The sequence below is a fragment of the Heteronotia binoei genome, chromosome 19, assembly GCF_032191835.1.
Source record: "Heteronotia binoei isolate CCM8104 ecotype False Entrance Well chromosome 19, APGP_CSIRO_Hbin_v1, whole genome shotgun sequence".
NCBI lineage: Eukaryota > Metazoa > Chordata > Lepidosauria > Squamata > Gekkonidae > Heteronotia > Heteronotia binoei.
The window spans coordinates 24143884-24170979 of NC_083241.1; the positions used below are offsets into that span (position 1 = coordinate 24143884).

Below are 27096 nucleotides of genomic sequence, written 5' to 3' on the forward strand. Positions count from 1 at the left end.
CGAGTGGAATCCTGCTTCCCATTGTTACAGTGTCCACAAGCTCAGAGGCTCCAATGATCCAGGCAGGTACTAGCAACCCAACATCAATGCAGTGAATTGCATGCACAACAAGTAGATAATTGTGTAAAACACCTCCTTGAAAGAAATCCTGGAAATGTTCACAGTTACCAAATTGAAATAGCCCTAGTATATTTTGCCATGCTTCTTTTTTTACATATAACTCCACCGTGGTTCAGATGTGTGATATTTTTCAAATAAATTATTTAGAACCAGAGGAAGGTAATTGCTAACACTTTATTATGGTAGCTTAAGAAATGCAGAGCATTCAGTTACTACCAATACGGGCAGGAGAAGGGTGTTCTGCTAGGGATGCCAGCCTCCAGGTGGAACTTGGGGATCCCTTGCAATTACATCTCATCTTCAGACTACAGAGATCAGTTCCCTTGGAGAAAATGGATGCTTTGGAGGGTGGACTTTAAGGCATTGTGACTCACTGAAGTCCTCTCTAGGCTCCAAATCTCCAGGCACTTTCCAACCTGAAGCTGGCAACCCTACCTCCCCCCAACCCCCTGTTGGTGGCCAGTGGGGGCCTGGCAACCCTATCTGGGGTACACACACACACACACACATCATAGAAGTGAGAGAGGAAGGGACAGGGTTTGCTGCAGTTGTTGGAAAGGAAAGCCAACTAGCTTGACACTGCCTTTTTTGTGCATGGTGTTGGGGGTTGAGGGAGGAAAACCTTATAAGGACTAGCATCTGTCTCATCTTCCTCTCTTTTTACCATCAGTGAGGGCAAATTATGAGTGACTGGTACTTTTGAAAAGGATACAAAGTGTCAGTGCCTTGGTATTTTTGGTTTAACCTGGGATACCAGCAGCAATTAGATTTGGCAGTAATAAATGTATCTTTCAAGCAAACAGGGTTAGGTAGGGTGCATGGTTGAACCAGGTGCTCACAGGCTGAATCTGGGACTCATCAGACACTTTGGCCTTTGTCTTTGGTCTCAGAGAGGCAATAGGATGAGCAAGTTTGGCACCTGTGATTGGATGGTAGTGTAAAGACTTCCCATTGGTCAAGCTTGGTATAAATGCCCAGAACTTTAGCCTTCTGCCCTTGCCTATTAAACAGTGTCTTCTGCCTACTGCATTTCTGTCGCCTGTGCAAACTGTAGCTTTAGTTCAAGCAGAAGTTCTTAATTAGAGATGAGAGGAGGTGTAAGTGACAGGAAAGTGGCGGCTGCCATGGTCTCTGAGGAAAAGCTCCCAGCAGGGCCAGGCCTTGCTGCCTAGTCACATTACCACCTTTGTTCCCTGTCTCTTTGCTATCTCCCTGCCACTGCTGCCTACTTTCTCTTCCAAATGCCACAGAGAATGTGTAGGCCACAGTGGGCGGGAGAGAGGAGTGGACTCAACCGATATGGAATACAATAGAACTTGAGTGGCAGGTGATGGGCCAAGAGCTGATGCAGTGAGTCATGACCAGTATGTTTGGGCTTTTATATTATGGGATACATTGTAAAACATCAAAAGAATGTTAGATTTTTAACACCAAGAAAAATCTGTATATTCTAAATCAGAGTTGCCAGGTCCAACTCAGAAAATACCTGGGGACTTTAAGGGTGGAGCCAGGAGACTTTCCCATTCCCTAAAATAAATAAATGAAAATACAGCAGTACAGTTCCTATGAATACAGTCTTCATTTCTTCATCCCCCAACTGCTGGCTACACTTCCACTAAATGTAAGCGAACAGACACACACATACACACTCACAAAGTAGTCAAAATTTTTGTGATCTTACTGGGGCAATTTATTCACAAGTTGCTGAATGTAACCATCTGCTGCATTTTCACCAATTTCTGCAGACTAACACATGAAAACAAAAAGTTCTAGTTTACCCTTTACTATGCAAATAACTTCTGTAAAGGAATGTAAAACAAACAGAGGGACTGGGCTGTCTTCCTTTCCTTTCTCACAGCTTCACAGACTCCGGGAACAGCCACTTGGCTCTGCCAGGGCACTCCACTCCCATCCAGCCTTGCTTCTAGTGAGACTTAAAGGCACACACATCTTCTGAGCCTTCTGAGGTGAAAGGCACATTGTGGCTGTCGGGGCAGGGCTTCCCCAACAGGGGGATTTCCTCTGGGACCTAGGGACTGGCAAGCCTATTCAAAATATAAACAAAGCATAAGTTCTAACTATGATAATGAAAGTCTCTTCATTCTCTCCCTCCTAAAAAAACCCTTAGTTTTTCTACCATTTTTGCCCTCAGTTTTAACCTAATGGAATATTTTTGAGTAGCGATGTGGAAGTTAATGGAGAAGGAGGTTTATGTGCTGCTTTTGAGGATAAAAATTAGTTATAAATGGGTTTAAAAAACAAAACACCTAAGACTTCCAGGGGTTGGAAAATGGAGAGCTGAACTGCTTCTCACAAGGCCTGAGACCTCTGTTCGGGGTAGAAAAGGGAAATTAATGCCTACTGCCTACTTTTCTCAGTCAGAGAATAGTCCAAGACATGCTCAGGAAACTCTGAGGAGATTTACTTTGGCTGAAAAGAAGTTCCTAAGGGGGCTTCTTTGAAGCTTTGAAGGATCTCCGGTAACGGGTTGCATTCCAGCGTCTACAGAGGATCTTCAGAGTCATTCAATTGACTTAAACTCTCCAGAATCCAAAACTTCTTTGTTTTATTTAACATCTGAATCGATACAAGGACGGTGCCTATCTGAATAACTACAGTAGAAGGTACAGATTGCTATCTATCATTCCAGGACTAAAATAAGAATTTTATGAGAAAAAATATAAGGTGGCAAACGGAGTATATTATGTTTATATAAAGAAGAAAAGGAGGGGTGAAGTTGAGAACTTTAAATGTTAAAGGACAGTGCTAGAAATTAAAAAAAACAACTAATGTTTTGAATACTTGCGGTTTTGGAGGAGAAATACCATCGTCACAGAGTTGTTGATAAAGCAGATGCAACAGGAAATGACGTTATAAAATATCACAAGACTTCCTAACCATAGAGAATGGGATTTGGCGGCAAGCAAAGCAGGAAGTAACCATCAAAAGAAGGGAAAAGGAGTCAGCCAGCCTACTGTCAAGTCGGCTGATTCAATAACGAGACCTTTTTGATAAAAAGTTTCTAGTTTATTGATATCATTGTTTCCAACAGCTAAAAGATTGAGAGACTGAGGAACATACAGTAAAAGGTAATCATATAAGGTATCCTTCAAAGGAATTCTTTAGGGAGGGGGTACTATGCAGGGCACATTCACACATTGATGTTACAAATCGTTCTCAGGCTGGTTGGCCTTGGGCAAGGCGCCTCTCCCCCGGTACCCAGTCTGAGAAGGCACTATAATCTCTTTCACATACTTCCATTTCAAAGCAACACTACATAACAAAGGAAGGGAGGGGGAAGGGAGGAGAAGTAGAGCTAGCAGCATTGGCATACAGTATGGCTTTTACCCAGAATGCTTTCCCCTGAACCAAAGATGATACACAGGCTTGACCAGAGTTGAAACAGACTTGACACCTACTCTAGGACTGGAAAATCATAGAAAAACTTTGGCGGCCATTAGAAGAAGGACAAAGTTTAAGAATTAATTAAAAACATTTGGGACATTAAAAATTTGTGGAGCCAGCAAAATTGGTCATTGCAAGGTGGACATTATTGATTAATATTGATGAAAATAACTTTAGTAGCCCCTAGAAGAAAGTAGAATTTTTTTTTTAAAAGGGGCAGAAAAACCGCGGGCGCCATCTTGGACAAAATAAAAACTTATAAAATTAATATTTCAAGGTAGGAAGCTCCAGGTTGGCGATTTTGGGCTTATTGAAGAGAGCAAGCCTTGCTCTTCAAAACCTGATACTTAGAACTTAATTTGGTGAGATCAATTTTTTTGGCATACCAGACTCAAAACCAGCACGTACTACGGCTGCCTCATTGGAAAAGATGCAGGAGCAGCTGGAAGCAATAGAAGCAAGGATGATGAAAGGGATGAAAGAACTAATAACTGCCTCCAAGAAGGAAATAAAGAAAGATATTGAAATATGTAGAACAGCTTTGAAGAAAGAAATTGAGGATCTTAGAAATGAGACTGTAGCAACATCAAAGAAAATGCAAGAAGTGGAAGGGAAAATGAAAGAACAAGATTCCACCTTGAAAAAAGTACAAGAAAAAGTAGTTATGCATGACTGCAAACTGATGGAGAACCAGATACGCCTGAGAGGAGTACCTGAAGAACAAAATGACTTAAAGGAATATATAACAAATATTATTGCTGAATTTTTGGAAGAAGATCCAGAGGTTTCTAGGAATATATATGACTATGCATATAGAGTTAATTCATTTTATGCCAAAAAGAACAAACTATCAAGAGATGTGGTAATAAGATTCATGACACGGGATATGGTGGGAAGGATCATCAGCAAAATTTTTGAAAAAACATTAATAGTTGGTGACAGCAGAGTGAGAATTATGAGAGAACTGCCAAGACAAGTTATAACTGATAGAAGAACGTATAAAAATTAACAGAGAAACTGAGAGAAAATGAAATAAGATACAGATGGATACTACCAGAAGGTGTGAGTTTCGAACTTCAAGGGAGGAGGATTACAATTACAAATATACGAGAACTTCGCAGATTCCTGGAAGAACATAAAGAATTTGGAGATACAGCATAATATAAAGAACCATGATGGATTACAAATTATTATCTTGGAATGTTAATGGACTAGATTCACCACAAAAAAGAAAGACAACGTTTCATTCGATTAAAAAGCAAAACTAATATTATGTGCTTGCAAGAAGTATACATCAAACAAAAGGATTACAAATTTTATGGAACAAACAATTGGGACTAGAATTCCATTCATTGGCTAACCAGAAAAAAGAGAGGTGTGCTTTTTTATATTAAACAAGAACTAGAGCCAAAAGTAATTTTTAAGGATAATGATGGGAGATACTTAGTGGTGGAAATAATATTGAATGCTAAAAAAAATTGTTACTGGGACTGTATGCTCCAAATGGGGTAAAGGACTCTTTTTTTAAAAAAGAAATCACACAACAACTAGATCAAGTGACATATGAACAAATCTTGATAATGGGAGATTTTAATGGAACAATAAAGAATGTACTGGACAGGTCTGGGGGAAAAAAGAATAATAAAGAAGGAAAACTACCAAAGTCATTCTTTGAGCTAGTTAAACAAGAAAGCTTGGAAGACATATGGAGAAAGTTCAATCCTGAAGTACGAGATTATACTTTTTACTCAGCAAGACATGGTACTTTTTCAAGAATTGATATGTTGCGGAGTACAAAATATCTGGGACTTATTACAAAAAAAATTAGAGATTCTTCCTAAAGTAAGAGCAGATCATAACCCATTAATGTGGACAACTAAGTTGACCAAAAAGACAAGGAGATGGAGGTTAAATGAGGACTTACTACAGAATAAAGATACAGTGACGTCTCTAGAAAAAGAAACTAAAGATTTCTTCCAAATAAATGAAAATGAAGACATTAAATTTCAAACGGTATGGGATGCATATAAAGCAGTGATGAGAGGAGTTTTGATTACATTGAATAATAAAGACAGAAGAGCTAAAGAAAAACAAATGTTAGGCATTCAAAATGATATAAAAAAAGGAAGGGGAGCTGAGAAAGAGACCTGGGGAAAAGAAAATTATGAGAGAGATTACAATATTACAAACACAATTGAGACACTTATTAAATAAAAAATTGGAATGGAACTTGAAAAGGATGCAACAGAAATCTTTTGAAGGAGCAAATAAACCTGGAAAATATTTGGCTTGGCAAATGAAAAAAAAAAAGAGAAAGTAAAATCATTAATAAAATAATAGTAGCGGAGAAAGATATTGTGGATCAAGAAGGCATAAAAAGAGACTTGTTTAAATATTATGCCAAATTGTTAAAGGATTTAAAGTAAACAAAGAAATGATGGAAAAATATCTACAAAGGCTAAAAATAACTCCCCTAACAGAGAATATGGAAAAAGTCTTGAATGAACCAATAGAAAAAATAGAAATTGAAGCAGCAATCAATTCAACAAAATTGGGGAAAGCTCCTGGCCTAGATGGATATACTGCAAAATTTTATAAAGTCTTCAAGGAAGTGCTGATACCGAAACTTCAAAAACTGATGAATATAGACCAATTTCATTATTAAATACTGATTATAAAATATATACAAGAATGCTAGCAGAACGACTTAAAAATATCTGATGAACTTTATTAAAGAAGAACAAGCAAGATTTCTTCCCAGGAGACAAATTAGAGACAATGTCAGAACTGTTGTAAATATTGTAGAATATTATGAGAGACATCCAGAAAAATAAGTTGCATTATTCTTTGCGGATGCAGAGAAAGCCTTTGATAATTTGAACTGGGATTTTATATTTATGATAATGGAAAAATTGAGGTTGGGGGAGAGTTTTATAAAAATGGTGAAAGCAGTGTACACTGAACAGTGTGCAAGACTTTGTATAAATGCGGATTTAACAGAGACTATGATAATTAGCAAAGGTAGAAGAAAAGGTTGCCCCCTATTTCCATTATTGTTTATAATGACTCTGGAAATTTTGCTGATGCAAATTCAGGAAGATAAACAAATAGAAGGACTGAAGATGAAGGGTTTTACTTATAAATACAGAGCATTTGCAGATGATGTAATGTTTATAAATGAAAATCCTATACTAGTAACACCATTGTTATTATGCAAGATACAAGAATATGGAGAACTGGCGAGATTTTACATTAATAAAGAAAAATCAAAAATTTTATATAAAATATGCAAGTGAACAAACAAAATGAACTGCAAAGACTAACAGAGTGTGAAGTCACTTCTAAAGTAAAATATCTGGGTGTGGACATTACAATGAAAAATATTAATCTCTACAAAAATAATTATGAAAAGCTATGGTGCAAAATAGAGGAAGATATGCTAAAATGGAATAAGCTCAATTTGTCAATTTAGAAAGTGGCAAAGGAAGATTTCAAGAATCAAAATGAAACTTTTAACAGATGCAAAAGAAAGAGGTGGATTCCAACTACCAGATTTAAAGCTATACCATGATGCGGTATGTTTGGTGTGGATAAAAGAATGGGTGACATTATTAAATAGAAAACTTTTAGTATTGGAAGGCCATGGAAATTTATTTGGTTGGCATGCATATATGTACTATGGAAAAAATAAAATGGATGGCTTTTTCTCTCATCACTATATAAGAAGAAATCTGTTAAATACGTGGATGAAATACAAGAAATATGGAGATGAGAGGAAGTCGTTATGGATTGTGCCAACAGAAGTAATAAAAATATCTGCGGAGACGGGTGAAGAAAAGTGGCTACCATATAGCCAATTGTTAAAAATACAAGGTGGTAAGACAGAATTAAAAATGTCTGAAGAGTTAAATAATAAGTTTGACTGGTTTCAAATGCAACAAATTAAGAGCTTAGTGGGAAATGATGTTAAAAAGGAAGGAATAAGAAAAGATGAAACTGAGTTGGAAAAAGTTCTGCTGGGAGATGATAAACTGATTTCAAAAGTATATGTTATTATTGAAATGGTCTACTGAAGATGAAGTAGTAAAATCTCAAATGATAAAGTGGGCAATTAATGTAAATAAAGAAATGCGGACGGAATCTTGGGAATACTTATGGAAGAACTCTATGAAGATTTCGACTTGTTACAATATTAAAGAAAATTGCTTTAAAATGTTATACAAATGGTATATGACTAAAAAAAATGGCAAAAATGAATAACAAGATGTCAGGCAGGTGTTGGAAATGTAAAAAGCGTGAGGGTTCTTTCTACCATATGTGGTGGACTTGTGAAAAAGCAAAACAATTTTGGCAGATGATTCAACAAGAGATTATAAAATTATTAGGATATGACTTTAAGAGACTTCCAGAGACTTTTTTATTGGGATTACAAATGGAAAAGTTTCCAAAGGAAGATAGAACTTTAATTTGGTACTTACTTTCAGCTGCAAAGACATTGTATGCGCAGTTATGGAAGCAAAATAAAATACCAGAAAAATGGAATTGGGTTGTTAAAGTTATGTCATGGAGTGAAATGGATAAACTTACAAGAATCTTAAAAGACTATGATTTGGATAGCTTTAAAATGGACTGGGGAAAATACAGAAGATATATAGAAAAAGAATGGTGCGGTCTCATTTGGAGTACTGTGTGCAGTTCTGGTCGCCGCACCTCAAAAAGGATATTATAGCTTTAGAGAAGGTGCAGAGAAGGGCAACTAGAATGATTAAAGGGCTGGAGCACTTTCCCTATGAAGAAAGGTTGAAACGCTTGGGACTCTTTAGCTTGGAGAAACGTCGACTGCGGGGTGACATGATAGAGGTTTACAAGATAATGCATGGAATGGAGAAAGTAGAGAAAGAAGTACTTTTCTCCCTTTCTCACAATACAAGAACTCGTGGGCATTCGATGAAATTGCTGAGCAGACAGGTTAAGACGGATAAAAGGAAGTACTTCTTCACCCAAAGGGTGATTAACATGTGGAATTCACTGCCACAGGAGGTGGTGGCGGCCACAAGTATAGCCACCTTCAAGAGGGGTTTAGATAAAAATATGGAGCACAGGTCCATCAGTGGCTATTAGCCACAGTGTATGGAGCACAGGTCCATCAGTGGCTATTAGCCACAGTGTATGGAGCACAGGTCCATCAGTGGCTATTAGCCACAGTGTATGTGTGTATATAACATTTTTTGCCACTGTGTGACACAGAGTGTTGGACTTGATGGGCCGTTGGCCTGATCCAACATGGCTTCTCTTATGTTCTTATGTTCTTAGAATGGAAAATAAAAGGACATTGGGCAATTTTTGATAAGTGTTAAAAATATTAAAATGAAGAACGAAGGTGTACTATAACAATGAAGATAGGGTTATGTATTAGTAATAGTAGAAATATGTATTTTCTTGAAGAATAACAATTTTATATCTTTCTTTTCTATTTTTATATTATAAGATTCTTTTTATAAGTATTTTAATTGAATGACACCAGCAGGAGTCAAGATATAGGGGGGAAGTAAGGGTGGAAAATAGCAATGTATGAGATAGATAATGAGTTTATTAATGTTTTATTGAATTTGAATATCATATGTTGCTAAAATAAAAGTGTTTTACCGAAAAGGGGGGGAGGGAGGAGAAAAATGTAATGTATTTGTATTAACTTTTTAATAATAGATGATGAGTATTATTACAACATATTGCAGAATAATAAAATTGGTTTAAACAATAAAAAAAACACCTAATACCTCACTTAACCACTCTGCATTTGGGGGTGGGGACCTGAATATGCTACAGACTTCAGTGTGAAACTCCATGTGTTTAAAATTTTTAAAAACACAAGAGCAGTCTTGAAAATGATTTAAGCCCTGACCTAGATAGCCTAGGCAAGATCTTGGAAGCTAAGCAGGCTGGGGCTGTTCCACATTATGCTCAGCTTAAGGGCTGGCACATGGCTCCCAACTTCAGGTGGCGAGGAACCCATGCAGGGATCCCTGGACATGCCCAGCAGGTGGTCTGGGGGTGAGGGATTACTTCATCACATGAGTCTGGATCCATGTCCCATGCTGTGCTGTGCTCCTATAGTTGTACTCAATAAAGGCGGTGGCTGTTTTGTCTCCAAGTTGGGGTGGGCCGATCGCTTCTTCCCCCTCACTGCCTTCCCTCACTTTTGCACCCGTGACCCGCAGAAGAGATGCTGGAAGTGTGTTTTGAGAACCATCTGTGAACTCAGTCGAATCACGGACATGTGAGGACTCGGTGGTGATGGAAGTGCATTCTGCAGTCACTCAGGAACACCTTCCACTTCCTCCCTATTTCATATGCTTTTAATTTGAGCCTGGGCATTGAAAAGGGTGGCGGAGCTGAGCAGCTTGTTCTGTTTTTCGGTTCACTTCGGTTCTAACAGTTCATGTTTCTATTTCCCAACAGGTGGTTTCTTAATTACCCAGAGAATGCTGGACATGTTTAAGCGGCCAACAGACCCACCTGAATATAATTATCTTTACCTCCTCCCTGGAGCAGTGTTTGTTGGAGGGTATGGTGCATCTCTTGCCAGTGGACAGAGCATTGAGCAGGTCAGAAATCAGTTCTAATATTTTCTGTCCATTGGTACAGCTGTTTGGCTAACGCACCGTAAGAGTTGTTTGCATTTGCAAATAATAAATGTTGAGACAGGCAGTTCAGGGTAGCAATTTTGTTTACAGCCCCTATATTCCTATGTCATATAAACCAAGTTGTCTACTCTGACTGGCAGCAGCTGCTGAGGCCTATCACATCACCTTGCATCTGATCCTGCTAACAGGAAATGTTGGGGATTGGACTTGGGACTTTCTGCATGCCAAGCAGATGCTGTGCCACTGCCCCATCCCTAATAATAAACAAGCATTCTAAGCAGGTAAAGGTGATTGGGTGCACACACAGACCCAGCTGAAGGGATGTCTGTAGACAAATCTGGGTGTCATGTCTGAAGCAGCCCTTACTGTAGAAGCACGACTGAAAACTAATGTTCTGTCTTCCTGCTCTCTGTTGGAAATCTTGTGGGTGTCTTCTCTTCTAGCACCATGGCTTGCCATTTCAGACTGTTATTTGCTTCACCTAAATTGGTTTTTTTTTTTAAGGCTATAAGTTCCCCAACCTTTTTTGTGGTTTAAAAGAATAAATAGGTATTTCCCAAGAGAAAAGGCTTACCTGCCCCCCTCCCGGCTTCAATCCTTCTTGCCCTCATTCTCTCTTCCCTTTCTGTAACATCCTAATAAATACAAAGAAAATTATTTTTTCTTTGTTGCATCTGAGGAAGATAGTTCTCACTCACAGAAGCTCAGACTGGGATAAACTTTTAAGGAGCCACCGGACTTGTGTTTTAGTAGCCTATATTCCAGACTTGTGGCTAGATTCCTCCTCCCCTTTCCGCATTGTATCTGAACTGTTTTCACCACCTTGACAGAGGATTGGGTCCATTCAGAGTGGTGGGCAAAAGCAGTGAGACAATATCCAGAATTCCTTCCTAAAAGGAAGCCTTTACAAGCCCCTCAGAGTTTACCATTTCCCAAAGGACAGAAATATAAATAAGGTGTCACTTTTCAGCCTGTCCTTAAAAGTACTTTAAGAACATAACAAGAGCCCTGCGGGATCAGACCAATGGTCCATCTAGTCCGGCATCCTGCCTCACACCGTGACCAACCAGTTCCTCTGGAGGGCCAACAACAGGGCATAGAGGCTGAGACCTTCCCCTGACGTTGTCTCCTAGCTCTGGGATTCAGAGGTTTAGTGCCTTTGAACGTGGATGTTCCCCTCAGTCATCACAGCTAGTAGCCACTGATAGACCTGTCCTCCACGAATCTATCTAATCCCCCTTTAAAGTTGCTTATTCCTGTGGCCATCACGACATCCTCTGGCAGTGAATTTCACATTTTAATCACTCTCTGTGTAAAGAAGTTAAAAATAGATTCGGTTCTGAATCTATTGCCCTCCAGCTTAATTGGATGCCCTTGAGTTCTAGTATTTTAGGAGATGGAGAAAAAGTTCTCTTTGCCAGCTCTCTCCACCCCTTGCATAAACAAGGTAATTGAGACAAAGTCTAGAGCAAAAGGGGGGTGTTATATTTCATTGGTCCAGCTAATGTTCAAAATGCAGTTTGTAAGCAACATACTGTCTGGAAAGAAACCTGACAAATATGCTCAGACTTTAGATCATTAGGCAGCAGTTGGTACATATAAACTCCTTATATGTTTACCAAACAGCTGTTCAGAGGAGAGCTTACCCAATGGAGTCTCCTCCTTTGATATTATGACAGCCTTTGATACCTTATACTTGGTTAGGTGGAAAAAGGAAAGGTCCCCTTTGCAAGTACCAGTCGTTTCTGACTCTGGGGTGACGTTGCTTTCACAACGTTTTCATGGCAGACTTTTTACGGGGTGGTTTGCCATTGCCTTCCTCAGTCATCTATGCTTTCCCCCCAGCAAGCTGGGTACTCATTTTACCGACCTCGGAAGGATGGAAGGCTGAGTTAGCCTCAAGCCGGCTACCTGAAAACCCAGCTTTCACCTGTGATCGAACTCAGGTCATGAGCAGAGCTTAGGACTGCAGTACTGCAGCTTTAACACTCTGTGCCACAGGGCTTAGGTGGACAGAACCATAAAGTATTCTCCATCAAGTAGCAGCTCAAAGAAAGTTTTTCCATTAAAAATAAATCTGTTCTGTTGTCAAATATCCAAGTAATCTTTGAGGTGAAGCTGAATGGTAAACTTAGAGGAGATGTTCACAAATCAGAGTGGCACAACACTTATTAGAACTGAGTCTGGTATATTCTGAGAATGGGGAAAGTGCATTGGACTTTGCAACTGGCCTGATCCAACATGGCTTCTCTATGGTCAATGAATGAATAATGAAAATAAAAACAAAGTTCAGTATTTCCTCAGCAGCTTGTAAAAATATTTTAAAGATATTCTGCCACGTTAGCACACCTGTGTGTTACTTATTTTATCGCATTTGTATCCTGCTCTTCCTTCCAAAATCTCAGCTTTAAAGAATTCAACACTTTTATAATTATTTATATACACAATCCACTTTTTAAATTATTTATTTTTGCTCCTCTGAACAGCAGTTTGGTAAACAGCTCAGAAGTTTATACCCATCAACTGCTGCCCAATGATATAAAGCAGGAGTGGCCAAACTTGTTTTGCATAAGAGCCACACAGAATAAATATCAGATGTTTGAGAGCCTCAAGACGGGAGGGAGGGAGGAAGGAAGGAAAATAGATGGGGAGGTGGGGAGGTGGAAGAAAACCAACTTTAAACGAATTCTTCAAGCCGCTGGCTTGGCTTAGAGAAGTGATTTAAAGAGACAAATGCCTTCTCCAAGCTGGCTGGTGGGGTGGTGGGAGCTTCAAGAGCCGCACAATATGTGTGAAAAAGCCACATGTGGCTCCCAAGCCACAGTTTGGCCACCCCTGATCTAAAGTTTGAACATATTTGTCAAATTTCTTTCCAGATTTCTAGGAAGCAAACGGGTGCCATATGATCTTCATGAAGAAAATGCTTTTGATGACATTTATATGTTTTATCTCCTAATGTATTATGCTTGGTGGTCTTGGACTGTAGTAATAAATTGTACTATTTTTTTCTTTTGATGACATTTTTACACACATCTTGAAGACCTGCACAGTCACAAAATAAAAGAAGGTTAAAGATAGAATTGGTTAAATGGGAGTGGAATGATTTAAATTATTGGGAGTGGAACATTTTAATTATTCAGGTGTGCAGTGTTACTTTTATGAACATATTTTGGGGGATATTCATGCTTATCGATTGTTACAAATTCAAACATGCACCCTTCTCCCCCCCCCCCCAAAAAAAAGGTATTGTTGAACCTTTGTGATTAGAAATTAAATAGCATATGCTTTTCTGACTGAAGGGAGAACACCACATGTTGTATATAAATGCATTGTCATGCAGGGATTTCAAAGCCCCTTGATATATCAAAACACAAAGAATCAAAGTAATAGCAAAATCTCATGGAATGATCTCATGATGTGGGTATTTTTAAAATGTATTTGAACTAGTAGCCTGGAAAAGAAAATGCAATTCTTCCTCACATAAAGACGGTTAAAACCCATTAAAACTGCATTCAGAGTGGAAGTGAAAGTAATAAATCTAGCAGGAGTAGTTCTACTAAATTATCTTAATCCTGTGCTGATTCTTCCTTTGTTACTTTCCTCCACGGGGACAGAAAAAGCTAAGCCTTTCCCCAGTTATTCACAGACACATGCATCCTTGCTTATATGGAAATGGGAGATGTTTGGAAGCTTAGAGACAAGAAAATTGCAGAACAATGACTCAGAGTTAGTAACAAAAGCATTCCATGATATATGCTGAACTCAGAGACTTTAGTCAAATTTACTCTGACTAGTGAGTTTGAAGAATCATAATGAAGGTCCTGGACATCATAAGATAATTTAGATATTTTCAGGTTACTGGCGCCTAAGTGAAGAATCAATGTTGCCTTTTTACCAGCTTGAACTGGAACTCTAAATATCTTAAGAGTGGCTATAAGCTATTGGTAGCTCATGGGCCCAAGGAGCCCTGTGGGGCGGAGTGGTAAAGCTGCATTACTGCAGTCCAGGCTCTCTGCTCACAACCTGAGTTCGATCCCAGTGGAAGCTGGGTTCAGGTAGCCAGCTCAAGGTTGACTCAACCTTCCATCCTTCCGAGGTCGGTAAAATGAGTATCCAGCTTGCTAGAGTGGGGGTGGGGAGTGTAGATGACTGGAGAAGGCAAACCACCTCATAAAAAGTCTGCCATGAAAATGTGATGCGACATCACCCCAGAGTTGGAAACGACTGGTGCTTGCACAGGGGACTACCTTTACCTTTTTAGCTCATGGGCTCAGCCCAGCTCACCTCTATCTGGTCCCCAGTATACTTCTTGATTCCAAGGATCACACTGTACACTTCAGGTGCTTTCTCTGTCACAGCTCTCTTCCTGATGCTCCTCAGTTGCTGAAGACCAGATGGGCTTTAAGAGAGGTGGACCCTCAAAAGTGCATAAAGGAACATGTCTCACCTCCCCAAGCATCTGTTACTAGTATGCACCCTTTGTGTTTCAGCTCAGTGAGTCACAAATGCAGTCACCTTGCTGACCCTGTTAGCTTGTTTGCCGTCTGAAATGTTGCCTTAACGTTTGTACAGACACATCCTTTGCTTTGTTTCCCCCATTTTAGATGATGTATCTGGGCTCAGGTCTTTGCTGTGTCGGTGCACTCGCGGGGCTGTCTAGCCAGAATACGTCTAGACTTGGCAATGCTCTAGGGATGATTGGGGTCACCGCTGGCATAGCAGCTACTTTGGGCGCTTTGAAACCATCACCAGAACTGCTGGCCCAAATGTCCACAGCCATGGCCATGGGTGGCACAATGGGTAAGTTCACTGCTTTGCACCGGGCTGGTGGTTTCCATTCCTGTCCTCAGGGGTGTCCTTTGGAACTTCCCAGCGTCTCCTCAGTGAAAGTGTTAGCAATGACAGACCACTCCAGTGTGCAGATACCATCATTTCAGTGTGTTCTAAGGCATGCCATCGTTTAGTTATACATGTGGTCTCATTAATGCCAACTCAGAAGCTTATGGGGAGGGGGAGCATCACCAATGTGGTAACCACTTCTAGATGATGACCTGGAAGCAAAATCTCAGGTTTTTCAAGTGACATTCTTGGAGCTGACATGAGACTCTGGGTGCGTTCACACACACCAAATAACGTGCTTTGCCACTGGATTTTTACTGTGTAAGAATAGCAAAATCTGCTTGCAAACAGTCACAGTGTGGAAGCATCCTCTGATCAAATTGGTGAACCTGGAGACAAATTGTAAAAAAATCCCCCAAACATACCATGTAGTAGCCCTGAATATGCATCCTGCAGTGTGCCCTCAGAATCATACTCAGCAATTCATGGGGAAAGAATCCTCTGAAGACAGAGGTGTGGACCCTCTTACTCCACTAAGAAAAGTCTGAAGTCTTCTTCCAGCCTTTCTCCAACTTTATGGTTCTTCATCCAAAGGAAGAGCCCCTGAAATTGGAAGAAGCCTTCAGACTTTGTTTAGTGTAGTGCTAGTGCTGGAAAGCTTCAAAACCATTGTGGTTTTCTTCTAGTTAAGAACCAATGCATACCTTCCTTCTGCAGTCCAGATCCATTTCCTGTGAAATGCAATGGTTGGATGGAACAACTTGTCAGTCGGTGACCGTGGTCCACACTATAGATAGCATGGAAATACATGCAGTAGGATTCCACTTATTCTTTTAAAACAGGGTGAATCCTTCTTTAGTAGAGGCAACATCATATCCATACTGAAAAAATAACTTAAAATAGGACTGCATACATAACTTGAAAAAATAGCACTGCATAAATGAGAAAATAATATAAATAGGAGAGAAAACAAAGGAAGCTTATACGGTATCCACAAAGAGGCAAATTCTTCCAAGTATATGTGGGAATCGTTTTGCTTTTTTCTGGGTTTAGTTCAATGTTGGCACCGGTATGTACAAAAGCTGCCTGCAGGGGATCAGCTTTCCATGGTGCACCTTCAAAAGTCATTTAGAAATCTAGCTGTCTCCCACTCACAGCAGAAAACTCTATGATTGTAGTGTATCAGCAGCCAGACGCGACATGCGCAGAGGCGACTGGGCTGTCCCAGACGCCTCCAACGCAGGGCGCGGAATCCCCGGCCAATCACCAGCTGTGGCGGGAAGTTTAACAAGTCAGGATTGGCCTGACCTGTCCAGTAGGCTGTACCGGGGACTGTACATAAGCGGGACCCGGCCCGCGTGTTCTCTCTCTTGCAACGTGCTCCTAATAAAGAATATTGCCCTACTCGCGTCTCCCGATTGAGTACGTTACACTGGCGACGAGGATGGGATACTAGCCTCATTGGCTACGTAGGAGACCAAGAGCACCACCAGGCCACGACCGCCGCCGCGAATCCAGAGGCCTGGGAGTCCTACCTGGAACGGGTCGAATGCTACCTGAGGGCCAACAAAGTCACGGAGGACAGCATGAAGAGGGACGTTCTCCTGAGCGTCTGCGGAGCGGCCACATTCGAGATCGCCAAAGGTCTCTCGGCCCCCGCCTGCCTCAAGGAGAAGTCCTTCGCGGAGATCAGCAGACTCCTCACAGGCCACTTCTTACCTCAGCCTTCACGGGTGGCCCGGCGGTTCCTGTTCCACAGAAGGGACCAGGCTGCCGGAGAATCGGCCGCCGACTACTTGGCGGCCCTCCGCAGGATCGCCGGGAACTGCAACTTCCCCCAGCTGGAAGACACCCTGGCCGATCGCTTCACGTGGGGCCTCCGCGACGAGAGGCTCCAGCAGAAGCTCTTCGCCAAGGAAGAGCTCACCCTCCAGTGCGCCTTCAACGAAGCCATGGCGTTCGAGAGGACCTCCAGGACCTTTCCCAAGGCCCGGACAGACGCCGTCCACCACGAGGAGCTGGACCACGACCGCCCGGAGGAGGGAGAAGCCTACCAGCTGCGTCGCCCAGCCGGGCCACCCAACAGAGCAGCCCAACGCCCCCGAGCGCCCGATCGACCACCAGCGGCGGAGAGGGTTCCTGCCACCAAGTGCGCCAGCTGCGGCGACCCCCACGACCGGAGAGACTGCCAGTACCGGACCTGGGACTGCCGGAGCTGCAGAAAGACCGGCCACATTGCCAGGGTTTGCCGAGCCAAGCCCAACCGCCGGAGGCCGACCACGCATCACGAGTCGGCGGAGTTCCACTCCACAGACTCCACGTCCCTTCAGGTACTGAACTTGCCCCTCGCCACCCTCGATAAGATTAAAATGGCGGTCCTCATCGAAGGGAACCCCTGCCAAATGGAGGTGGACTCAAGTTCCTCCATTTCCATCATAGCAGAGGAAACCCTGAGGAAATTGTGCCCCCGCCAGCGGCTTCAACTAAGGCCGGCGGACTTCATACTCTGGGACTTTCAGAAGAATCCGGTGCAAATTGCGGGGTGGGCGCGGGTGCAAGTCGAGCAGGGGTCCTTCTATGGCCCGCTGGACATCCTGGTGGTAAAGCGCCAGCTTACCACCCTGCTAGGACTGGTGTGGTTCAAACCCTTGGGGATCCGCTTGGAGGGGGTGGGGCAAACCCTAACGCCCAGAGGGTTCGGGGAGATATGCCAAGAATTCCCTGACGTATTCGATGGTTCCCTAGGGAGCTACAAAGGGCCGGCCATCTCCCTACCACTAGACCCCACGGTCAGGCCGATTCGGCTCAAGGCGAGGAGGGTCCCGTTCACCTTGAAGCCAAAAATAGAGGCCGAACTAGACCGCCTCATGGCCCAGGGAGTCCTGGAGCCAGTGGACTACGCCACCTGGGAGACCCCCATCGTAACCCCAATCAAGCCAAACGGGGAGGTGCGGATCTGTGCAGACTATAAATGCACGATAAACAAGGCACTGCAGGATAACCCCTACCCAGTGCCGGTGGTGAGCCACGTCTTGGCCGCCCTCGCGGGGTCCAAAATCTTTGGGAAGCTGGATCTGGCACAGGCCTACCAACAGCTCCCGGTAGACAATAAGACGGCTGAGGCCCAAACGATTGTGACACACAGGGGGGCCTTCCGGGAGAGGAGGCTACAGTTCGGGGTAAGCGTCGCTCCGGGGATCTTCCAGAGTATAATGGACGCTCTCCTTAAAGGGATCCCCGGAGTCCAGCCGTTCTTCGATGATGTTTTAGTCGCCGCCCCGGACCCAGAAGAGTTCGGCAACCGCCTACGAGGGGTGCTCCGCTGGTTCCAGGCAGCGGGGCTCAAGGTTAAGAGGGAGAAATGCTTGCTGGGGGTCCCACGGGTGGAGTTCCTGGGGTTCGCCGTAGATGCAGCAGGAATCCACCCAACGGAAGAAAAGACCCGAGCCATCGTGCAAGCCCCGGCCCCCACTTGCAAAGCGGAGCTACAAAGCTTCTTGGGGGTGCTCAACTTTTACCATTCGTTCCTCCTCCACAAGGCAGCCCTTGCAGAGCCCCTTCACCGGCTGCTGGACAAAAAAGCCCCTTGGGTTTGGGGCAAACGACAGGCCGCCGCATTTCAGACGGTCAAGGATGTCCTGGTGTCCAATGCGGTGCTCCACCATTTTGACGAGGGCCTCCCTGTCATCCTGGCCTGTGATGCATCGCCTTATGGGGTGGGAGCAGTCCTGGGGCACCAACTCCCGGACGGGAGGGAGGTACCGGTAGCGTACTACTCCCGCACACTGACTCCGGCCGAGCGCAATTACGCTCGGTTGGTCCACCGAGCTGGCAAAGCTATGGGTCACGCGGACGCACTCAGCCGGCTGCCACTGCCGGAAGTAGGTCCAGACCCCGCCCCCGCACACCAGGTAATGCTAATGGAGAGCCTCCCGGAGCTGCCCCTCCACGCAGTGGAGGTAGCCAAGGCCACCCAGAAACACAAGACACTGGCACGGGTGCTCGACTGGGTGGTGAGGGGCTGGCCAGAGGGGAACATGGGGGAAGAATTCAAGCCATATAAGGCCAGGAGGGAGGAACTAGCAGCATACAAGGGGTGCCTATTATGGGGAAGTAGGGTGGTGATCCCGCCCCCACTGCAGAAGCGTGTCCTAGAATCCCTACACGAGACCCATCCCGGCATAGTCCGAATGAAGGCCCTGGCCAGAAGCTACGTTTGGTGGCCGGGGATGGACGGGGAGATTGAGAGCTGGGTTCGCAGGTGCCAGACGTGCCAGGAGTCGCGGCCCGAGCCACCCAGCGCCCCCGTCACAAGGTGGGAGTCCACCCGGAAGCCATGGTCGAGACTCCACCTCGACTTCGCGGGGCCATTTCAGGGGCAGATCTTCATGATAATAGTGGACTCCTACACCAAATGGTTGGAGGTCATTCCCGTAGGGTCCACCTCATCCGCAGCCGCGATCAGAGCGCTGCGCAGGGTCTTATGCACACACGGTATCCCGGACACCATAGTCTCTGATAACGGGACCGCGTTCACCTCGGCCGACTTCCAGGCGTTCCTCCAGAGATATCTGATTAGACACATAAGGTCTGCCCCCTTCCATCCGGCCACCAACGGCCAGGCAGAGCGGATGGTCCGCACAACAAAGGAGGCCCTGAGCCGAATCGTACAGGGCGACTGGGACCACAGGTTGGCCGCGTTCCTTTTCGACAATAGGATCACCCCCAACCCGGTCACTGGGGTTAGTCCGGCTGAGCTCCTCATGAGCAAGCTCATAACCCGACTGGACAGACTACACCCCGACAGGGCTTCAGAGACCCGCGGAAGTCCCGAGGTCTGGGACGCGGCCAGGGGTTTCTTTGCGGGTGACCCAGTATACACCTGGAACTATGCGAGGGGGCCTGAGTGGGTGGCCAGCCGAGTGCTACGAGTAACGGGGTCCCGCCACTACGATATATCAACCGAGGGGGGCCAGATACTACGGCAGCACATAGACCAGCTACGCCGCCGCATGCTACCGGAGGAACCTGCGGACACAGAAGGGGCGAGATCCGGGGAGGAGCCAACCGAGGGCCGACCAGAGGACGCGGCCCCAACACTGGCTACACTGCCGCATGAAGCGCCGGGACCGACTGAGCCAGAGAGACCGACGGAACCAGACCCGCAGCCTCCGGCCACGCCTCGGCCCACCGACGCACCAGCAGCGGAAGCCGCGCCGCCTCCACCGGACCTCCCCAGAAGGTCCACCAGGGAGCGCCGACCTCCCGCGTACCTTAAGGACTATGTTCATTAACCAGGGGGGGAGGGGTGTAGTGTATCAGCAGCCAGACGCGACATGTGCAGAGGCGACTGGGCTGTCCCAGACGCCTCCAACGCAGGGCGCGGAATCCCCCGCCAATCACCAGCTGTGGCGGGAAGTTTAACAAGTCAGGATTGGCCTGACCTGTCCAGTAGGCTGTACCGGGGACTGTACATAAGCGGGACCTGGCCCGCGTGTTCTCTCTCTTGCAACGTGCTCCTAATAAAGAATGTTGCCCTACTCGCGTCTCCCGATTGAGTACGTTACAATGATACTAGCCTGTTCACAAGTTACAATGAACACACGTACATCCTGCATGCAGGGCTGGCCCTAGGCTGTTTGGCACCCTAACCTTGGCAAGGCTAACTTCTGGTGCCCTCCATCAGGGGTGTGTGGCCTAATATGCAAAGGAGCTCCTGCTAGAATTCCACTCCTGCCAAATATACTTTTAAGGTGGTTAGTATTCCAGCCAGAAATTTAACTCTGGGGCTATTGTAGAGTGGACAAGAGAGAATATAATGGGGAAGGTTCTCTATCATAGGCAATCCGCAAATGCAAACACATTATTCTGTTGGGGTGTGAGAATATCGACCGGTTAACAGAGTTGTTTGCATAATCTGAAAATGACGAGCTGTGAAGGACGTTCTGATGTTAAATATGGAGATATTAACCAGGTATGGAGATCTCATTTAGACTCTGCCTTTCTTCCTAGTGAGCACTTGAAGCTTCTTACATAATTTTCCTCTAGTCTATTTGATCCTGAAAGCAATTCTGTCAGGTAGGCTAGGTTGAGGGTTGTGTGACTGGCCAAAGGTCACCCAACAAGCTTCCATGGCATGAGTGGGGAGTCAAATGCAGATCTCCTAGATCTTAGTCCAACACTCTAGCAATGATACTACACTGGCACCGATTTCCCACTAGCCTTATGCCACTCTCACGCTCCTCTTCTCAATGGGGCTTCTGTCAGATTTCTCACTATCTGCTCCGGGGCTGCAACTAGCTTTGTCTTTTTCATGCAGCAAACAGAAACTGTTTTCTAGAGGATCTTGTTTGCTGCACAAAAAAGGCAAAGCGAGTTGCAGCCCCGGGGCAGATAGTGTAAAAGAGGAGAGTGCGAGTGGCATAAGGCTAGTGGGAAATCGGTCTGACTTTCTCGGAGGCAGCACAAGGCTGAATACTAGTGGCTGTGGAAGAACTGGAGGGGGGGCTGTTGCCTTCATGTTTTGCTTGCTCCCGGAAGTATCTGGCCCGTCACTGTGGGAAACAGGATGCTGGACTAGAAGAGGCTTTGTTCTGATCCAACAGAGCTGTTCGTAAATTCTTTGCACAAAAAAGGAAAATAACCTAAGAAAGTAAACAGCCCTTTGTTATTTAACTGGCTGTTTATACTTTTAGAGAGGGTATGAAACACAATATAACATCTTTAATCTTGGATCGAAATCAATTTAAAAAAATTTTTTTGCAGGTCTCACCATTGCGAAACGGATTGAAATCTCTGACCTTCCACAGCTTGTTGCTGCATTTCACAGTCTGGTTGGCTTGGCAGCTGTTCTGACGTGCGTCGCAGAATACATGATCGAGTATCCGCACCTCGACGTCCACCCTTCTGCCAATGTTCTCAAAACCGTGGCTTACTTGGGCACCTATATTGGGGGAGTAACGTTCAGCGGTTCTTTGGTGGCGTATGGAAAACTGCAAGGTATGTTCTGTAGTTAAGCCCCAGAAAGATATAAGGTACAGCCTATACTCCTAAGATTGCCAAAGAGTTAGGAACTCTGTTCACACTGAATTTCCAGAAGTATTGGTGCCAACCTTTCTTTTTTTAAAGCAACAAACCTTTGAAAATCTCATGGCTTAATCCCAAAACTTGCTGAACTAGTAAATAGGAGCAAATTAAATACAGAGCCGATGCAATGGCAAGTGCCTTTATGTTGGGTGTGTAAAAGTAAATGTAGTATAATGGATAGGGCGCTGGGCTTAGGCTGGGAAGACCTTAGTTCAAATTATTGTTCAGTAATAATGTTCGCTGAAGCTGCTTCCACACACCTCGTTGGATATCGTGCTATAGCAATCAGGGCTTTTTTTGTAGCAGGAACTCCTTTGCATATTAGGCCACACACCCCTGATGTAGCCAGTCCTCCAAGAGCTTACAGTAGGCCCTGTAAGAAGAGCCCTGTAAGCCCTTGGAGGATTGGCTACATCAGGTATGTGTGGCCTAATATGCAAAGGAGTTCCTGCTACAAAAAAGCCCTGGCAATAATTAACAACTGGGGGTTATTTTATGTGGTCAAGACAATCTAGTTATACATTTTTGCAAGAACCCAACAGCCAAGGCATGTCTGGATGCAACCTGGGAGACTTTGGAGCCATTTCTTAGCTTGACCTACCTAACAGAAATGTTACAAGGATCACAATTTATATTGGAGCTTGGGATCAGTGACTGTGGAATATGTTACCAATGATGTTACTGACAGGGGAATCCAATTTATGTGATCTTTCAGATTTAGAATTACTTTTAATTTTTAAGGCATAAAGACACAGATGGTTTCCTTTCCAGACACGGAATAATCACATCAGAAATAGAGGGTTAGAGAGCTGCAGGATCCCCTCCATGAAAAATGGCTAGATGTGGGAGATTGCATCCATAAAAGGTTCAGTAGCTGTCTTACCTGGCTTCAAGCATGTAGCTCCCAGGTCCATTCCACTAACCATAAAGTTTTGGCCAAAATGCTAGAGTGTCAATGTGGGACATGCCTGGCATGATGATGTCACTTCCGGGTAACATCTTCATGCTGACAGCATTGATGTGGAAGGGGTGGGGCTTCCCCCACCAGCCAGGTGGCCAGCAGTGGATTGGAGCCCCCAAAATTGGTGGAACCCCTGCCCTGACTGGAGGAATACCAACAAAACCACCTCTTTGTGTGCAAAATACAAAATAATATACAAATAAAAGTATTTACTATCAAATCCAAACAGTTGCTTCATTCAGTAATTTTCAAGAAATAATACAGTGAGAAAACCATCCATAGCATACTGTGCAACTACTGCCTTTGTGTGACAAAATGTCCAGATCTTGATATAATTTCCTTATAAAAGTCCGTCCGACGACGATTCATAGTGAATTGTAGAAAATGACTAATGGCACTATTAAACTACTGGACTCATCATTATAGAAGATGGTCCCATAAAGAAGGATTTTTTAAATCCGAAACAATATTGGATTGGTTTTCCTGTCGTCGAATGGATTTTGGATTTTGCACACTGGGAGGTGGTTTTGTTGGTTTTCCTAGCAACTGTACCACCGTGGTCCCGATATATTGTGCTGACCGGAGCAATAGCGACCCTACCTCACATGGTGGTTGGCAACCCCATTTAAAGATTAAATGTGTGCGTTAAATGCTGTTGTCACTTCCAACTTATTACCCTGTTACTTAATGACATCCCAAGTGTCCTATTGTTAACAGCCTTGCTCAAGTCTTGCAAATTGAGGATCGTGGTTTTCTTTCTTGAGTCAATCTATCTGACGTTGGGTCTTCCTCTTTTCTTGCTGCCTTCCACTTTTCCTAGTATCACAATCTTTCCCAGAGAGTCTTGTCTTCTCATACTGTGACCAAGGTACGATAGCCTCAGTTAGTCATTTTAGCTTCTAGGGAGAGTTCAGGCCAATTAGCAGATGTGACCTGAAGATCAGAGAATTAACAAGAAATCTCAGAAGCTCCAAATATGTGCATTTATTCATCTGTTAATTTTTTAAATAAATGTTACGTTTAGGGCTAATATATTTAGCAAGGGCTACCATTCCATTGAAGTGAAAAGAAATTCTAATGTTTGGATGGTGGGAACAAGCAGGGTGCAGGTGGGGGACACATACAGATCAGCAATTTGTTGAGCATTGAGATATGAATGCAATCGCTATTTAAATCCTGATACTTTGTTCTAGGTCTATTGAACTCAGCACCTCTCATGCTGCCTGGACGCCATTACTTGAACGGTGGGTTGTTGGCAGCCTCAGCTGGCGGGATGATTTTTTTTATGCTGGACCCAAGCTATACAACAGGCATGGCTTGCCTTCTCGGTGTATCAGGACTCTCCTCAATCATGGTATGATAAGCTTTTGGTCTACAGAAGTACTGTCTGTCTTCCTTTTCTCTCCCTATGGAGAAGACCAGGGCTTTTTTTGCAGCAGGAACTCCTTTGCATATTAGGCCACACCTCCCTGATGTAACCAATCCTCCTGAAGCCTACAGTAGGCCCTGTAATAAAAGCCTTGTAAGCTCTTGGAGGATTGGCTACGTTAGGGGTGTGTGGCCTAATATGCAAAGGAGTTCCTGCTACAAAAAAAGCCCTGGAGAAGACCAAGTTCAGACAAGGAGTGGAGTCAGAATGGATCCTGGAGGTGGGAATTCTCCCAGAATTGCAACTGATTTCCTGACAACAAAGATCAGCTCCCTGGAAGCAAATGGCATCTTTGGAGGGTGGCCTCTGCGGCATGGCATCCCTGCTGAGCTCCTTCCCTTCCGCAAGCTCCACCCTCCCTGGCACTGGCCCCAAATCTCCAGGGATTTGCCAAGCTGGAGTTGCAACCTTAATCCTGGTAGGTACTCACCAATGTCTTTTCTGGTGCTTATTTCTTAATGCCTCTCTTCCACGGTTGCCCTCTCTGTTGTGGGAAATTCCTGGATCTTTGGGGATACAGCCTGGGGAAGGTGGGTTTGGGGAAGTGGGGGACCTCAGCAGAGTATAATGCCATACAGCCCACTCTTTAAAGCAGCCATTTTCACCATGGAGATTGATCTCTGTTGCCTTAAGATCAGTTGTAATTCCATGAGAACTCCTGGTCCCTCCTAGAGGTTGGCATCACCTTTGTGTCTGCAGGAAGCACATGTTTAGAAGCAGCTGCCTCCATGGTAAGAGGATGCTTGGGTTGGAACCTTCCTATATTTCATTTTGACCTCATTTCCCTAAGCAGCCATTTTGTGATCATTCCCATCCATCCACTCAGCAGCCTTTTTGTGGTGCCTCCCACTACCTGTTTGCAAAATCCCCAAAAGTGCTCACATGCTCAACAAAGTTGGGAACCCACTGACTAGCAGAATAGTTTAGGTCATCTTTCCAGGAGCCTCGTGTGAGGGACACTGAGGACTGGAGCACAAGACTTCATGGTCTGTGGCTGGGAAATTTCTAGGGATCCGGTGCTACATGCAGCATGTACATGTGTATGATGAGCATGTACACTGTATGGTTCCCCAGATTTGCAGGTATTTTTCCTTGATGAAGGAACTGGGGCATGCAACTTTAGCAACTGGAATTCTTTGGTGGACAATATTAACATCAGGATTAGCTAGGCGTCATATCAGTAATAGCAGCCTGGCCTTCTTTCTGTACCTGATCAGCCTCCTGCCTCTTGTGCCTCAGAAACCAGCTCAAGCTTCTAGCTTCAGTCTCACTGACCTCAAGCAACCTTGAGCTGGAACTGGAGAACACACTTTCCATGTCCAGACTTTGTTAGGATGGCCTGGTGCTACTTTTTGGCAGGTCAGGGGAGCTTAGCAAAGAATCTTTATCAAGCCAGCTCTTTGAATTGATTGGCTTTTCATCCTCCAGTTCAGATTTCCTTTGCCTGAATGTGCTTTTGCCAGCTGGAGTTGTGAAATAATGGAACACTGGCAGACCTTGAGGGTCTGTTAGACCTGGAAGGACAGGTATAAATATGGTGGTAGTAAGTGTCGTCACCCCTGACCTGGATAGTCAGGCTAGCTCACCCTCATCGATCTTGGAAGTGGAGCAGGGTGGGCCCTGGTCAGTGTTTAGAAGGAAGACTTGCATCCACGTAGCAACCCTGGACTTCCTTAGTGGTCTCTTATCTAAGTACTAAGTGGGGTCAACCCTACTTGGTGGTGTTTGGGTTAGAGTGTGGTGTAGTAGTTAAGAAAGGTAGATTCTAATCTGGAGAACCAGGTTTGATTCCCAACTCCTCCACATAAAGCCTGCTGGGCCAGTCTCTCAGAACTCTCTCAGCCCCACCTGTCTCAAAAGGCATCTGTTGTGGGGAGAAGAAGGGAAGGCAATTGCGAGCTGCTTTGAGACTCCTTAAGGTAGAGAAATCCAAACTATAAAAGGTAAAAAGGTAAAAGTAGTCCCCTGTGCAAGCACCAGTCGTTTCTGACTCTGGGGTGACATCGCATCATGACGTTTTCATGGCAGACTTTTTACGGGGTGGTTTGCCATTGCCTTCCCCAGTCATCTACACTTTCCCTCCAGCAAGCTGGGTACTCATTTGACCGACCTCGGAAGGATGGATGGCTGAGTCAACCTTGAGCCGGCTATCTGAACCCAGCTTCCGCAGGAATAGAAATCAGGCCGTGCACAGAACTACAATACTGGAGCTTTACCACTCTGCACCATGGGGCTGCAGTAAACTATAAAAACCAAGTTATAAAAACTTCTTAGCTTCTGAGATCTGACAACATCAGGCTAGCCCATGGTTGACAGAACCCGCCCCCACCCCAGTGAAAGAGGGGGTCTCCTGCTGCCAGGCCTACCCCCAGTGGCCAATCAGCTGGCCGGCCATGGGGTGAACTTACTGGGGGAAAGCCTATGCCTCATTGCCAGCATCACACAGGAAGTGATGTCATCACACTGAGGCCTCATTGCCAGTGTCGCATAGGAAATTACATTATCACACCAGCAACATCCAAGTGGCACTCTGGTATTTGGACAAAAAACTCTATGGTAGAAGCCAGTTTCACCATGGAGTTTTTGTCCAAATACCAGAGTGTTGTTTGGAT

General features: G+C 44.5%; 1 protein-coding gene across 1 annotated transcript in view; it reads left to right on the plus strand.

Annotated features, from left to right (window-relative positions):
- Positions 1 to 27096, plus strand: part of LOC132587555 (NAD(P) transhydrogenase, mitochondrial-like) — a 108238-nt gene that overhangs the window by 57996 nt on the left and 23146 nt on the right. Inside the window, exons 13-16 of the mRNA XM_060259844.1 lie at positions 9985 to 10130; positions 14774 to 14969; positions 21774 to 22007; positions 24249 to 24409. Of these exons, the coding sequence (XP_060115827.1) occupies positions 9985 to 10130; positions 14774 to 14969; positions 21774 to 22007; positions 24249 to 24409 (737 nt within the window). The remainder of the gene's footprint in view (positions 1 to 9984; positions 10131 to 14773; positions 14970 to 21773; positions 22008 to 24248; positions 24410 to 27096) is intronic.